Here is a 16,663-nt window from a genome sequence, read left to right as displayed (position 1 = left end):
TGTAGAGACTGCTGTGGGGCTTGAGCTCATGAACCAGGAGATTACAACCTGAGCCACAATCAAGAGTTGAATGCATCACTACTGAGCCACCCAGGCACCCCTAAACCTAACAATACTAATAATCTCGTTAAATGTAAATGATCTAAATACCCCAAGGAAAAGGCAGAGATAGTCATAATGAATATATAGGTAAATCTCAACTATGCCCTTCAAATATAAAAACACAAAGTCCTTAAAAGTAAAAGGATGAGAAAAGATAAACTGTGCTAACATTAATCAAAAGACAATTAGAATGGCTATATTAATATCAAACAAGTAGGTTTTAGAACAAAGAGTATCTTCAGAGATGAAGAAAATAATTTCATAAGTAGTTCAAGCACATAATAATCCGAAGTGTTTATGTGCCTGGTAAGATAGCTTTAGAATACGTGAAGCAAAACCTGGGAAAACTGCAATGACAAGTGGACAAAACCACAGTTATAATAGAGACTTCAATACCGCTGTCTTGATAATTGATAGAACAAGTAGAAAACAGTAAACATATAGATTTGAATAACACTATCATCCAGCTCGACCTGTATCGTTGACAGTTCACAAACATTCCGTCCCATAACAGTAGCATGCATATTCTTTCCAGTTGCATCTGGAACTTACACCAACATGGACCATATTATAGACCATAAAGCAAGTCTCAGATTTAAAAGGATTTGAGATATACAAATCATGTTCTCTGACCACAGTGAAATTAAATTAGAAAGCAATAAAAAATCTGGAAAACCTTAAATATTTGGAAACTAAATAACACACCTCTAAATAACCCATGGGTCAAACAAGAGAGTAAAGGAGAAATTAGAGCATATCTGAACTGAATGTAAACAAAAACACAAGATACCAAAATTTATAGAATTCAGTTCTTTATCCTATCAATAGCTAATATTGTGGTTGGACCGGCCTGTATAGTTCTTATTATGACTGCAAGATGCCCATTAGCAATAACCACTAGGAAACTTTAGGGGGGAAAGTTTATTAGTTACAGAAACTGAAAATAACAGCATATTTAGGGCCACACAGCAAGGTTGTGAAGGGGAGAAAGAGAGAGAAGAGAACTAGTTGAGGGCTGGGGTTCTGCTCTTTTGGGGGTTGAGAGTGGAGGCCTAGGATTTCATGGGTTCACTCTTTATTGGTAAATTTAAAACATGAGTGGGAATTTAAAGCATGAGAAAAGAAAAATCAAGTGGCCCAAATGGTCAGTTATTGAAATCAATTGAGGTCTCCATAACAAAGGAGACTCAGTGGGGGAGGGTGGCCTGGCCCTTTATCTAGTCGTGTGGTTGGCAATGTGTTTATTTGAGATAGCCATCTTTGAAGCAGAAATGTAGGCAGTCAAAGCTTAGGTCAGGCACTTGCTTTAGAAAAAGAAAAAAAAAAAGGAAAGAAAACCCAACAGTCAGGGTTCATCCTATACCAGTAAGGCAGTACTTAGGGGAGCATTTATGTCCATTAAGTGTCCACATGAGAAAGGAGAAACATTCTCAAATCAACGACCTCAACTTCTAACTTAAGATAGTAGAAAAAGAAGAACAAATTAAACCCAAAGTGACCAGAAGAAAGGAAATAATAAAGATTAGAGTAGAAATCTCTGAAACGGAAAACAGAAAACAAACAAACAAAAAACTAGAGAATATAAAATCAAAAGGTGGTTCTTTGAAAAGGTTGATGAAACTGACAAACCTTTAGCCAAACTGGTTAAGAAAAAGAGAGAGAAGACAAAAATTACCAATATCAGGAATAAGAGAGGTCACGTCACTACAAATCCTGTCTATAGATAGTAAAAAGATGATAAGAGAAGATTCTGACAGTTTTATGCCAATAGCTTTGAAAGCATAGATGAAATTGGCAAATCCTTGAAAGATATGTTATCAAAACTCATAGAAAGAAATACATGACCTAAATAGCCCTATATATATTAAAGAAACTAAATTAATACTTAAAATGTCTACAAAGAACACAGCAAGCTTAGATGCTGTCACTGGTAAAATCCACCAAACATTTAAGGAAGAAATAACTCCTGTTGAAAATTTAAAAGGATATATAATACTTGCCCATTCATTCTATGAGGCCAACATTACCCTGATATTAAGGGGGAAATATTAGAAAGCTATAGACTAATATCCTTCATGAACATTTATGCAAAAAATTTAAATTTTATCGAGTCAAATCCAACACTGTATAAAAGGATAATACATTATGACCAAGTGGGGTTTATCCAAGGAATGCAAGGATGGTTTAACATTCTAAGATAAATCAATATCTGCTTCTCCATGTAATGAGCTTGGAAGTCACCACTCTGTATGTACTAACAAGTAAAAGGCTGAATAGACTGAAAAATCAACTCCTCTAGGATCTGTAAAAGAGGTAAGGACCCAGGGCAAATCGCTGCCCCCAAACCTGCAGAGTCTGTCAGGGGGACATGGAGAATATGAACTTACCAGAGCAGGGACTCATGAGTGGAAACCCCTTCAGAAACCAGTGCTGGGGTAGGAAAACCAGAACTATAACTGACAGCTTGCTGGAGACTCAGTGTAGACAACTCTGAAAGCTTAAAAACTTTGTGGGAGCTCGGGCAGAGGGGGCCCCCACAATCTTGTGAGATTTACCTCCAGGAGGTTCAACTAGGTTCCCACAGTAAATATCAGGAAAATCCCCTTGAGCTTCCAGCTCAAGAGAAGAGAAAAGGAACTATTTTTAATTATGCCAGAGCACTGTGTTCTTAACAAGGTCTGCCCGCAGGGGAAACTACTTAAGAAGAGCCTAACACCCTGAGGCTGCTGTCAGAGCCTAAGTGACCTGAGGGGAGGGAACTACCCAACTCCAGTCAGCTAGCCTCCGACATGGGAGAAAGAAAATAAAATACCTAACTCCTGCCCATGCTGTCCATCTTTTCCCATCTGAAGTAAAGGGGAAATTTTTGTAATACTTGTCAAGTTCACAGTCTAGAGGCATAGGCTTACTACAGGTCTGAGACTTAATCATAGGACTGTAGAATGCTTCCCTTTCCCCCACACCTCACCACTGCATTACTAAAGCCCTATTTACAGCTGTTCCTTTATCCAGGATATCATATCTGGATATCAAGAAAAATGTGTAAGACGTACTAAAAGGCAGAAAAACACAATTTGAAGAGACAGCATGAGTTAGATCCAGACATGGAAAGGGATATTGGAATTACCAGACCGGGAATTTAAAACAACTATGATTGGGGCACCTGGGTGGCTCAGTTGATGAAGTGTCTGGCTTTGACTCAGGTCACGATCTTATGGTATGTGAGTTTGAGCCTGTGTCAGGCTCTGTGCACACAACTCAAAGCTGGGAGCCTGCCTCGGATTTTGTGTCTCCTTCTCTCTCTGCTCTCCCCTGCTCACACTCTGTCTCTCTCTCAAAAAAATAAACATTTTTTTTAATTAGGGGGAAAAATTCCCATGATTAATATTGCTAGGGCTCTAGTGGATAAAGTAGACAGCATGTAAGAACAGATGGGCTGAAAGATGGAAGTCCTAAGAAAGAACCAGAAAGAAATAATAGAGATAGCACTATAACAGAAATGAAGAATGCCTTTGATGGGCTAGTAGTGCACTGGATACAGCTAAGGAAAGGATCTCTGAGCTTGAGGCTATGTCAACAGGAATCTCCAAAACCAAAAAGTAAAGAGAACAAAGACCAAAAGAAACAGAATAGAATATACAAGGAATTTGGGGCAACTACAGAAGGCATAACATACATACGATACATATGATGGCAATATCAGATGGGGAAGAAAGAGAGGAATGAAGAAATATTTGAAAAAATAATAATGACTGAGAATTTACCCCCAAATTAATATCAGACACCAACCCACAGATCCAGAAAGCTCAGAGATAATCAAGTAGTATAAATGTACAAAACTATACTTACCCATATCATTTTCAAATCACACAAAGTCAAAGATAAAGGAAAAAATCCTGGAAAAAAAAAAAACAGTGAAAAATCCCACCTTACCTATAAAAAACAAAGATAATATTACATCTGACTTCTCTTAGAAGCCATACAGACAAGAAGCAAGTGGAGTGAAATATTTAGTGTTGAGAGGAAAAAACACCAACCTAGAATTCTGTATCCTATAAAATTATACTTTAAAAGTAAAAGAGAAATAAAAACTTCCCACACAATCAAAAATTGAGGGGCATTGTTGCCAGCACATCTGCCTTGCAAAAAGTATTAAAAGAAGTTCTTTAGAGAGAAGGAAAACAATATAGAGAAACCTGAATGTACATAAAGTAGAGCATCAAAGAAAGAGTAAGTGAAAAATAAAAACTTAAATTTTTTGTTCTTAGTTGATCTACAGTTTGCTTAAACTACATGTAGATTAAAAGTAAATAGATGGACAAAAATATATCATGTTAACATGAATCAAAAAAATGTAGAGAAGCTATAGTAATTTCGTACAGAGCAGACTTCAAAGCAAAGAAAATTATCAGGGATAAAGAAGGGCATTACATAATAATAAAGAAGCCAGTTCTCCAAGAAGGCCTAATAATCCTTAACATGTAGGTGCCTAACAACAGAGCATCAAACTATGAGAGGCAAAAACTCAGAGAGCAGCAGGGAGAAACAGATGAATCCATTATCAGAGTTGGAAACTTCAGCAACCCTGTGTCAGAAATGGACAGACCCAGTAGGCAGAAAACTGGTCAACACCACCATCAACTGGATGTAACTGACATCTGTAAACTACTTCATCCAACAACAGCAGAATACACATTCTTCTCAAGTTCATGTGGTACATTCACCAAAATGGGCCATATTCTGAGCCATAAAACACATTTTAACAAATTTAAAAGAATACAAATAACAAATCAATGTAATTCATCAGTTTAACAAACTAAAAAAAAAGCACAACCATATGATTACCACAATAGATGCAGAAAAAGTGTTTGACAAATCCAACAGTTCCTTGTTTAAAAAACAAACAAGAAGCTCCTACCTAGCAAAGTAGGAATAGAAAGGAATTCATTCAACCTGATAAGGGGTATCTACAAAAAACCTAAAGCTAACATTACACTTAAAGGTAAAGGTAAGAGACTCAGTGCTTATGAATTGATGAACTGAATGTTACATTCAATCAATAACAATACAATGATGCTACTCTCACTGCTTTTGTTCAACATTAAGAATGCTAACCTCTTTGACCTCAGCCACAGTAACTTCTTACTAGACATGTCTCTGGAGGCAAGGGAAACAAAAGCAAGCACGAACTATTGGGACCTCCTCAAGATAAAAAGCTTCTGCATAGCAAGGGAAATAATCAACAAAACTAAAAGGCAACCAAATGGAAATGGGAGAAAATATTTGAAAATTACATATCAGATAGAGGGCTATATCCAAAATCTATATAGAACTTATCAAACTCACACCAGAAAAAACAAGTAATCCAGTGAAGAAATGGGCAAAAGACATGAACAGACACTTTTCCAAAGAAGATATCCAGATGGCTCACAGACACATGAAAAGATGCTCAACATCACTTGTCATCAGGGAAATACAAATCAAAACTGCAATGAGATACCACCTCATACCTGTCAGAACAACTAAAATTAACAACTCAGGAAACAGCAGATGTTGGCAAGGATGCTGAGAAAAAGGAACCCTCCTACACTGCTGGTGGGAATGCAAACTGGTACAGCCACTCTGGAAAACAGTATGGAGGTTTCTCAAAAAATTAAAAATAGACTGGCCCATAACCCAGCAATTGCACTGCTAGGTATTTCTCCAAAGGATACAAAAATGCTGAATTGAAGGGTCACATCTACCCCAATGTTTATAGCAGCACTATCAACAATAGCCAAACTATGGAAAGAGCCCAAATGTGCATCGACTGAAGAATTGATAAAGAAGATGTGGTGTACACACACACACACACACACACACACACACACACACACACACAAGAATATTATTTGGTGTTGAAAAAGAATGAAGTCTTGCCATTTGCAACAACATGGATGGAGCTAGAATATATTAAGCGGAAATAAGTCAGAGAAAGATAAATATATGATTATCAGAGAAATTTTATTTTTCAAAGAAAAATAAATATATGTGGAATTTAAGAAACAAAACATGAACATAGGAGAAGGGAAGGAAAAATAAGATAAAAGCAGGGAGCAAACCAATAGAGACTCTTAAAATACAGAGAATAAACAGGATTGCTTGAGTGTTGGGTGTGGGGGGATGGGCCAGATGGGTGATGGGCATTAAGGAGGGCACTTGTTGGGATGAGCGCTGGGTGTTACATGTAAGTGATGAATCCCTAAATTCTATTCCTGAAACATTATTAAACTATATGTTAACTAATTTGGGTTTAAGTAAGATTTTTTAAAAATTGCAGATGCTAGCCTGTACAATAAGACAAGCAAGAGAAATACAAAGCAACCAGATTGGAAGGATAGAAGTCAACCATCTCTATTCGCAGACAATAAGATCACCAATATAAAAAAATCTAATGTAATCTACAAAAAGTGATTAATATGTGTGTTCAGTAAGGTTGCAGGATACGCGTTCAGTATCTAAAATAATTGAATTTCTATATTTTTTATCCTAGCAGTGATCAATTTTAAATTGAAATTTTGAAAAGAATATCACTTACAATAACATTGAAAACATTGATATACTAGGAGAAAAACCTGATAAAATGAAAGACTTACGTATTGAAAACTACAAAACATTACTGAAAACAGTTGAAGACCTAAATAAATGTAGAGATGCACCTTGTTAATGGGTCAGAAGACTTAATATTGTCAGTTCTCCTTTAAAGGATCTATATGTTTGATGCGATCCTGGTCAAAATCCCAGTAGGCATTTTTTGCAGACAAAGTGGTTCTAAAATTCATATGTAAAGGACCTAGAATATCCAAGACAACTTTGAAAATATACAAAGTTGGAGGCTCACGCTACCTGACTTCAAGATTCATTACAAAGCTACCGTAATCATTACAGTGTGGTACTGTCATAAAGATGGATGAATTGGTGTGACAGAATGGAGGCCAGAAACAGAACCACATATATATGAACAACTGATTTTCAGCAAAAGTGCAAAGGTAGTTCAGTGGATAACTTTTACAAGTGGGGCTGCAACAACTGGATATTCATAAGCAAAAATGAACTTGGATTTTACCTTGCATCAGCAAATACAAAATTTAACTCCAAATGGATGGTAGACTTAATGTAAAACCGAACATAAAAACCTCTAGAAATAAACATAAAACTACAAAGCTTCTAGAAGAAAACATGAAGGAAAACGTCAGAAATCTCGGGTAAGGCAAAGGTTTCTTAGCCCCAACTCCAAAAGTGCGATCGGTAAAAGAACAAATTGGTAAATTGGGCTTCATCAAAAACAAAAACTTGCTTTTCAAAACACACTGTTAAGAAAGTGGAAACATAAGCTACAGTTTGGGAGGAAATATTGGGAATAATCGTCTGATATAAGACTTGTATCCAGAATATGTAAAGAACTCTCAAAACTCAATAATAAGAAAACAAACAACCCAATTTTTAGCAGTGCAGATGTGAACAGTTAACCCCGAAGATACACAGATGGCACATAAACACATAAAAAGATGTTCAACACTGATAGCTATTAGGGAAATCCAAGGAGATACCAACACACACCCGTGAGAATGGCTAAAATGAAAAGGCTGATCACACCAGGTGTCACTGAGGATATGGGGGAATTGGCACTCTCATATATTGCTGGTGGGAACGCAAAATGGAACAACCAATTTGGAGAACACTTTTGTTTCTTAAGAAGTTTTTGTTTCCTAAGAAGTACACCTATCATATGGTCCAGCCACTCTACTCCTAGGTGTGTATCCAAAAGAAACAGCATATATTCGCACAGATAAGCAGCTTTATTGGTAACAGTCCCAACTGGAAGCAACAAAGAGGTCCATTAACAGGTAAATGGGTAAACAAACTGTGGTGCATCTAATGGAATACAGCTCAGTAGTAGCAATGGATAAACCACCAATACGTCCAATGGCATGGATGATACCCAGATAATTAGCCCAAGCAAAAGAAGCCAGATAAAAAAGAGTACACACTGTCTAATTCCATTTATATAAAGTTCTGGGGAATGCAAGCTAAATTATAGTGTCAGGAAGCAAATCTGTGGTTACCTGGGAACGCGGACACAGAAAGAAGGATTATAAAGCGTGAAGACACCTTTCAAGGGTGATGAATATCCCTCTTTTCATTGTGGTTTCATGGAACTCATCAAATTATCTACTTTAAATATGTGAACTTCGTGTATGTCCATTATACCTCAATAAAGCAATTTTAAAAGATACTAACGGCAAAATCTAGTGACCAGACCACTCTTCCTACGTGCCCTGAGCCAGTTGCTGTACCTCTAGTTCCCTAATCTATAAAGTAGGAGAGATACTGCTTTCCTCGTAGGGTGGTTGTGACAAGTAAAAATAACATATTGTATATGTTCTGTACAAAATGGATGCTCAATTAGTAATGGCAATAATATGGCCTTCAAGAATAAGAAGAGAATAATCACTTGACTCTAAAATGTTTGGCTCACATATATTCCAGAGAGATTTCCGTGGAGGGTCTGAAGGCCCCTGGCCCTGGTTTCCCAGTTCCTTAGGTCATAGTTTCACATGCAGTCACTTGGATTTAACATGGAGGATTTGTTCCGCCCACTTTTCCTATTCTGCCATCTCCTCTTTGCTCCTCCTCGTTTGGCCAGAGCTGAAAGGGGTGTCCTTTAGTCTTGGTAAACGCAGTCCTGCGCTCCCAGCTACCCGACCGTAGCCTGATGGTCTTTCCTTCCTCCTCGTTTTCAGACCTGGGATCACATAGACTTGTAGAGCTCAGTGAGGAAAAGAACTCTCCCGGGAAGATTAAGGGAGGATGTATGTCAGTCACACTGCATGGCTCCTGGCACCTGGAACACATCTTTAAGTCAGAAGTTCTGGTTTTGTTAAATACGCCTGAGGTCATCCACTCTAGCTCCTGTACCCTCCTCACACTCTGGAGAGCTCTGGCCAACGGATTCCCAATCCTGTTCTGAGAAAGTGGGAGGAAGAGGGAGACACCCTCAAGGGTGTACAGTCCCAGGAGCCAGCTTAGGGAGGGAGCATAGGACAGGCTCAGAGATTGCGCAAAACAAGGTGAGCTGAAGCCGCAGGGAAGACATCGTGAGAAAAGAGGGTGACGGGAACCTGTCTTGTTCATGTGCGTTGGTGTGTGTGGAATCCTCTGCCCTTCAGCAAGGTACCTGGCATGTAGGCAGACCTCGGTTCATACCTTTTGGTTGAAAAAGTGAGTGAATGAGAAGAGCAACAGATGCTATTGTGTCCAGTAGAGAAGAACTAGGAGAGCAGGAGCTGAGTCCCAGACTTGGGATAGGAGGCCCCATTGGGCCAGAAGAAAGGCCAGGCCCTGGGAAGAGCTGGATAGAGCGTGGTAAGAGGCAAACAGCAGGATGAGTCTGAGTGCTAGGTGAGGGGCCTTCCTGGCCACAGGGAGGTCCTTAGAGACGCTGTAGGGGTGGCCTTGCCCATCCCTGGGGGTCCTGCTTTAGGCCCCGGTTCCCCCAGACAAGCAGAGCTGAATGGAGAAGCTTGTGTTCCAGTCCCTCCCCCCACCCACAGACTGGCACCAGCTCTGAAGGGGAGATGGAGGCCCTCTCTGCCCCATCCATGGACCCCCACTCCTGGGCTAGAGGAGAGCAGAGGGGCCAACTGACAGAATATGCCTTCAGCTGTCACTCGGCTTCCTCACACACATACACGTGCCACTCACGAGCCTCCTCATCACTGCTGGACCTCAGGGAGCCAACGCCAGAGCCAACCAGGAGACTAGCAGGGACTCGTGTCTGAGACAGTTGCAGGGGACAGACCGAGGAACAGGCTGTAGTGACCATGCATGCAGGGGCCTGAGCTGGCTGACTGCTGACCTGGAGCTGCCGTGAACAGAGCAGTGCCTGCGGGCCAGGGGCTTCAGGGCAGATGCACTGGGGCCTCCTGCTGCCCCCTGACCTGACACCCTATTTTGAACCCTTGGAACTCTCTCTTGTGCCACTTTAGAGCACTCAGAGTTTCCAGAACCAGTCTGCAACTTGAGGGAAAGTGACTTCATCTGGAACCAAATGGTTTCCCATTTGACCAGCACACCGAGGGTGGGTGTTCAGTGTGCCCCGTGAGACCCCTCCAAGTCAGCTTGGTCGTTCCCCCCAGATCTGGGTGGGCAGTACCCTCCCTTGAAAGTACATTCCTGACTCATCCCTCAAGGACTGTGCTAAAGGAATGTTCCGAGCAAAGAAAGAGCAACATTTCTTTCTGCCCAGACATCAAGAGGTGGGCTTTCCTCTCGTTAGAGAGATTGGAGCACAAATCCTTTGGATCAAGGCTTCTTGATCTAGCGCTCTGAACTGGACAAGAAAGAATGCCAATCTCTTCTCTTTGCCATTCAGCAAAGGGTCCCTTTTCCCCGCCCCCACTTCCTGGCTGTCCCCCACAGAGCCTTGTTTCTCCTGTCCCGGTGCCCCGGGCAGCAGCCACAGCCCTGAGCACTGGACACTGAGCTTGGAAAGCCCCCTCCCCGGAATGTGCATGCATTTTCAGTGGCCGTGCCTGTGTTTGTGTGTGTGTGAGTGTGTGTGTGTGTCTGCGCACGCGCATGCGTGGATTTGCACGTAAGTGTGTGTGACAAAAATCGCTTCTGGAGCATGTTGCCCTCTGTCTGCCCATCCAGGTTACTCCTCGCTACAAGACGAGCTGCTGTCCCCCGCCTCCCTGCACTACGCGCTTCCCTCTCCGCTGCGTGCAGACCAGTACTGGAACGAGGTGGCCGTCATAGATGCCATCCCCTTGGCGGCCACGGAGCATGACACCATGCTGGAGATGTCTGACATGCAGGTGTGGTCTGCAGGCCTCACACCCTCCCTGGTCACTGCTGAGGACTCCTCTCTGGAGTGCAGCAAGGCCGAGGACTCTGACGCCACCGGCCATGAGTGGAAGCTGGAGGGGGTGCTCTCCGAGGGACCCCAGGGCCCCACAATGGGCTCTCTGGACCTTGTGGAGGACGACACAGTGGATTCAGATGCCACAAATGGCCTTATCGATTTGCTTGACCAGGAAGAAGGTCAGAGGTCAGAAGAGAAGCTGCCAGGTCGTAAGAGTCAGGAGGACTCCACGGGTGCAGGGCAGGACTCAGAGAATGAAGTGTCTCTTGTTTCAGGCCAGCAGAGGGTGCAAGCCCGCATCACAGAATCCCCCAGCGTGAGTCGGGTGATGGAGACGAGCCAGGACAGGTAAGGGCCGGGCTGCCATGACCAGATGCCTTTCATCTTCCTGGGCTTTGGGTGAGATGGGGCCTGACAGTGAGTACAGAGGGAATTCTTAGGTGCTGCTGCTGACCTTGACCCTGCACTCTAAATGCCCAGGAGCAAAGCAGCTCAGCGTGGTGCCGGCTGGCCTGTGAATCACCCAGCCCGTGCTCAGTCCTCTGTCCTGTAGGAGTGGAGCAGTGATCTGTAAAGGCGGGTCCTCACCCAAGATGCCCCGGGGTGTGGCCAGCAGGGGAGAGGCTGGGGCATTGGGACAGGGGAGGGCATTAGGAGAGAGAGATTATAAGGCTTGGGACAGCCACCTCTCCAAAGTGCAGCTGAGGGTAGGCGCTCTGGGACCCTGTCTCTGTTGGGCGTGTGCTGTTGAAGACCATTAGAAACCCAGAAGGAGTGGGGTCCGGGGAAGTTATTCTCTCGCAGCCTGGGTTCGACCAAGCTGATAACTGGTGTCTTTTGCTTTCCCCCTCTGAAAGCGTGAGGCTGTTGGGCCTGTCGGGGCAGGGCGGAACTTAGAACTGCTGAGAGACGGGTGATTTTCCTGGCCTGTGCCTGTAGCAGGGGAGTTGAGGCAGGAGGGCCTAATGCAGACGCCGCGGGTCTCAGGCCACAGGCCCTACTCACGTCCATGACAGTGGGCCCACCATATGCCCAGGTCTGGGCAGAGTATAGAGGATCACTTTTGCCTTCCTGGACTGGCCTAGGAATGGGGCACTGGTGGCCCTTTCCTCCGTATCGCTTCCTAAGTTTTCCCTAAAGCAAGGAGAGAGTTCACGTGCTTCCGGAAGGCTGTGCACACCCAGCACACCCAGGTTGCTCAGGTCTGGCCAGGCCGTGGGACATCTGTTCTCGTTCCCTCTTCCCACTCACATCCCTCCTCAGCCCCTCTCAGAAGCCCAGGCTGACTGGGTCCTCTCAGTACTCAGTGACCCAAGCGCCGACGTAGGAGGGACGAGAAAGCCATTTACAAGAGGAGACAGCAAGGTTTTGTTTTGTTTCATTTCCGTTTCCTAAAGGAATCCTTTGTGTAGTGGAGAGAATTGGAGCCTGTGAGGATTTAAAGTGAAATACTGTCATGCCTGTGACAGAGGCCATCGCCCGACAGCGCAGGCACTGACGCGCACCCTGCGTGCCGGCCGCTGCACCACTGTCAGAACAGGGCCGCCGAGTGGGGAGCCAGAAGGCCTGGCGCTACTCAGGGTGTGGCACAGCTTGGTTCTCTGCCCTCGGTCAGCCCTCCAGTGGGGACAAGCTCATGTCGTTGACTCACCCAACAGTATGGGTTGCGTGCCTGCTGTGTGCCCGGCACCTGGGGATGCGGCATTGGACAAAACACAGAAAAGTCTCCCATCGGCAGGAAGTTTGTGGTCTAGTGGGGAAACGGACAACAATGAGATAAAGCCAATGAAATGGAAAGTAACTAAAAGGAGAAAGATGATAGTGCTACAAAGGAAAATGAGGGAAGGGGGTAAGACGCCGGTACCTGTGTAGAGAGGGGATGGCTGAAACGAGGGATTGGGTAGCAGGGGAGGCCTGGGCCTGGGGCGTTGGAGCGAAGACCAGAAGGAATTAAGGGATGAGCCGTGTGAATACGAGAGGGGACTTATCCAGCGGAAGGCCTAGCCAGCGCAAAGGCCTTGTGGTAGAACATGCGTGGCCCGGTCGAGGACCAGTGAGAAGGTCACTGATCACAGCAGAGTGATGGAGGGAGCTAATGGGGCCAGACACGTCGGCCTCGGGGTCCTAGAAAGGCTTTGGCATTTTTTGGGTGGGATGGGGAGCCGCTGGAGGGTTATGAGCAGAGGGAGCGAGGTGATGTGGCAGCTGCCTTGAGGACAGCCTGACAGGGCCAGGAGTCCGGTGGAGGCAGGGAGACGAGCCAGGAGGCAAGAGTTGCTGCCGGTTCGGACCAAGATGGCGGCAGTGCTGGTGGTGAGAAATGATTGTGTTCGGAATACGTGCTTGAAAGTGCTGGCAAATAAGACATGGAGTATGAGAGAAGGAGAGAAGCCTGAGAGCTCCCTGGTGTCCTCCACCTGACAACTGAAAGGATGAAGAGGCTGTGCTGTGCAGGGTGGGGAAGACTGAGCAGAACAGGTTGGGGAGAAGGTCATGAGTACGGATTTGACCGTGCTATCGCTGAGGTGCCTGTTAGACCGCCTCCCGCCTCCCTCCCAGAGCAGAGACATGCAGGAGGCAGCCCGGTGTATACGCCTGCAGCTTGGGGAAGAGATGCTGTGTGCACACCTGGGCATGATGAGCACACAGGTGGGCTGTGAAGCCATGGATTGAACGAGCTCACGTAGGAAGTGGATGTCGGTAGAGATGAGGCCACCGTGGGGCCCAGTGTTCAGAAGTCAGAGAAATTAGGAGAAACTGACAGAGGACACTGAGAGGTGGTAGCCGCTGGGGGTGGTGGGGAACCAGGCAAATGTGGTGTCCCGGAAGCCATAGAAGGTCGTGTTTCTGCAGGGATAGAGTGCCCACCTTGCTGGATGCGCACTGGGATAAGCACTGTGGAGTGCGGGTGTCTTGCAGGGCTGGAGAGGAGACAGAGGAGATGATGGGCATGGAGACCCGGGTGGCAGCCGTCACTGTGAGCCAAGTGCCTCAAGAGCCGAGGGTGGAGAGCCATCCACTTAAAGGGATGGGCCAGGGGCACTGGTCCCCACGGGCCTCTCCACCCGGGCAGCATTTGTACCGTTTGTGCCTCTCTGGACAGGGCTGTGTGCTGACTGTGTGTAATTGCTCATGCAGCCCCGTCCCGCAAGTGTGCAGTGCGGGATGTGGAGCCAGGGCTCTGGAGGGGAAGGGTGTCTGAGCGGCCAGAGCCTGAGGGATGACCAGGTGCCCTCTCTCTCTTTCTGGACCCCAGGCTGCAGGACTGGGAGGAAGAAGGCTCCATTGTGTCATACCTACAAGATGCTCAGAGCTCCTGGCAAGGGGATGTCGTACGTGGCCCACACTCATTCCAGAGTACGATCACCACCATCAAAGAGCTGGAGCCCAGTGGGTCTCAGGAGTATGAGAAGGTCCTGGTGTCTGCGACTGAGCACATTTGGGAGGAGCAGCCCAACGCTGAGAGCCTGCAGGCCGACAGGGAACAGAGACGCCAAAGCCACGAGGAGTGGGTGCAGGAGGCTCAGAGCACTTTCTCCCAGACAGCAGAGGTGAGCCGCCCACGGAGGCACCTGCCAATGCCTGTCGGTGCTGGAGGGGCCTGAGGCCCGGGGGCCGCCTGTCATTCAGTCAGGACCTGGGGCCGAGCCTGCTTCCTTTCTTTAAAAGTTGTGGCGGTGACTTCACTTCCTCTAGAAGCAAGGCTACAAAGCCCCATGTCTGCTGAGGGAGGAAAGTAATATTCAGGGAGCATCCCAGGCACACGGCCTATGCTGTCATGCTCACACTGCCTCGGCTCTCTGTTGTCGTTTCCACGTGGCAGCTGACAGCTGAGCCGATTGTCCAAGGTCACAGGATCAGAGGCGGGCTTTGCAGTTAGGTCTGGTGGAGTCCAAAGCCGTGGTTTTTGTTTGTTTTCTTTTTCCATGGTGTTTTAGGAAGCGTGTAGAGCAAAGAGACCTTAGTGTTAGGCTGACTCTGGTCCTGCCGTGGTCTGTGTGGCCACAGACAAGCCACTCTCTTCTCCACATCTGGGTTTCCTCAGTGGTAAAGGAGGAGTGAATGGATCACCGCCAAGGTGTGCTGCCTCAGGAATCCTGTGATCCTGCGAGGGGCTCGGCAGGGGGACCAGGAGAGGCTGGCGGCCTCGCTCCTGATTTCCAGCTTCTGCCTCCCTCAGACGTCCCTCCTCCGTTTGGGTTTGCCCTGCTGTACTTCGTTCTCTGGTCGCTTTAGCTTCACTCCCCTTTCACTTCTCTTGCCCCCCTACATTCCCACTCCCATAGACTTCCATTTTAATATGTTTCCGGGAATATTTTGTATTTTGAAAAGCCGCAAATAAATACAAACACAGAACAGCATATTAATTTCCATGCACACACCACCCGAGCTCTTCAGTAACCCAGTTACGGCCAATCTTGTTTCACCTATGCCTCCGCCGCTCTTCTTTCCCCCAACACGGTGTTTTGAAAGAATCCCAGACGCCTTGTTAAGGCGTGCCTTTTTAACGTATGCACTTTTATAAAATCCGCATGGCCCTTCTGTGCAGATGTATTTTTAGCGTGTGCAAAAACGATGCGTTCTGTGTCTATTTGGTTTCTTTTGGTTCAGACAGCACCGTTTCCTCGTCTGGGAGCCCTTTCCTCCTCTCCCTCCCCTCTGTTGCTTTCTCTTCTCTGTCTGCCCTACCTGAACCTGAGCCCTAGCATGCATCTTGGGGCCCCCACGACTAGGTTAGCCGCACGATAGTCCTGGGCTGCTGGCTGCGATATGGTTTTATTTAGATACTTCCCTCCACGTATGTGACTCGAACAGGACAGGCAGCTGTGCCTGTTTTTAACCCCAGACCACCCTGTGCGTTCGTGGCCTGCAGGCTAGTCTTTGGCACTTCTGTTGCTGCTAACAGCAAGCACTTGGCCAAGAGCATGGGTGCTCTTAACCAGGCTTGTGATCATGAATCCTGGGGAAAGAGAAAGATGCTGGGAGCCTTCTTATGCATGGCCCTTCTGCAGTCAGCCTTTGGTAACAGGAGCACTGGGGGAAAGCAGGGGCAGCGTAGGGGACCACGAGAGAAACCTTCTAGGTCATAGGATCCAACTGCCTCGTTTATCAGTAGGGAAACTGAGGTTCCAGGGAGGCCGAGGGCTTCTCCAAGGTCAGGGCCAGGAAAGTCGGGATCCCTGCTTCCCAGTCAGAATGAGTGGTTGTGAAGGGCCCCCAGGCCGAATGCCTTCCCTGGCTAGGACAAGATTGGACATTGTACATGAGCTGTTGTCCTCATCATCTGACGGGCCCCCGGAGATGATAATGAGGCCCATGTAAGGCCAGGGTTTGCAAAGCGCCCATTTACTAGTATTTCCAAGAAGTCTCTGGAAACAGTGACAGAGAGATGCCCTATGATTTGGCGCCGGGGAGGCAAGCCTGAGATGCCTGCAGGACATTCTTCTCTGAGTCCCCAGATGGCAATATCTGAAGTTGGACTCTCCTTGGCTGGTCTCAAACCAAATGCTCTCCAGTGCCCAGCTCCTTCGCAGGTGCCTTGGGCTTTTATTTTTCCCGGTGTTTCCTTCTTGAAATGAGGCAGTACCGTGTAGTGATGGGAGTTTGCAATGCGACTCATTTCCTTACTCTTTGACCAGGCAAGTTATTTAATCT

The 16,663-nt window shown here is 46.0% G+C and overlaps 1 protein-coding gene across 1 annotated transcript in view; it reads left to right on the top strand.

Moving 5' to 3' along the window:
- Positions 1 to 16,663, top strand: part of ANK1 (ankyrin 1) — a 216,451-nt gene that overhangs the window by 187,208 nt on the left and 12,580 nt on the right. The window contains exons 39-40 of the mRNA XM_039235584.1: positions 10,798 to 11,356; positions 14,265 to 14,559. Coding sequence (XP_039091515.1) covers positions 10,798 to 11,356; positions 14,265 to 14,559 — 854 coding nt within the window. The remainder of the gene's footprint in view (positions 1 to 10,797; positions 11,357 to 14,264; positions 14,560 to 16,663) is intronic.

This window comes from Hyaena hyaena, unplaced genomic scaffold (genome assembly GCF_003009895.1).
Source record: "Hyaena hyaena isolate Hyena2069 unplaced genomic scaffold, ASM300989v1 scaffold_100, whole genome shotgun sequence".
NCBI lineage: Eukaryota > Metazoa > Chordata > Mammalia > Carnivora > Hyaenidae > Hyaena > Hyaena hyaena.
The sequence above is the reverse complement of the archived record's forward strand: the minus strand, read 5'-3'. Positions and strand labels throughout refer to the sequence as shown.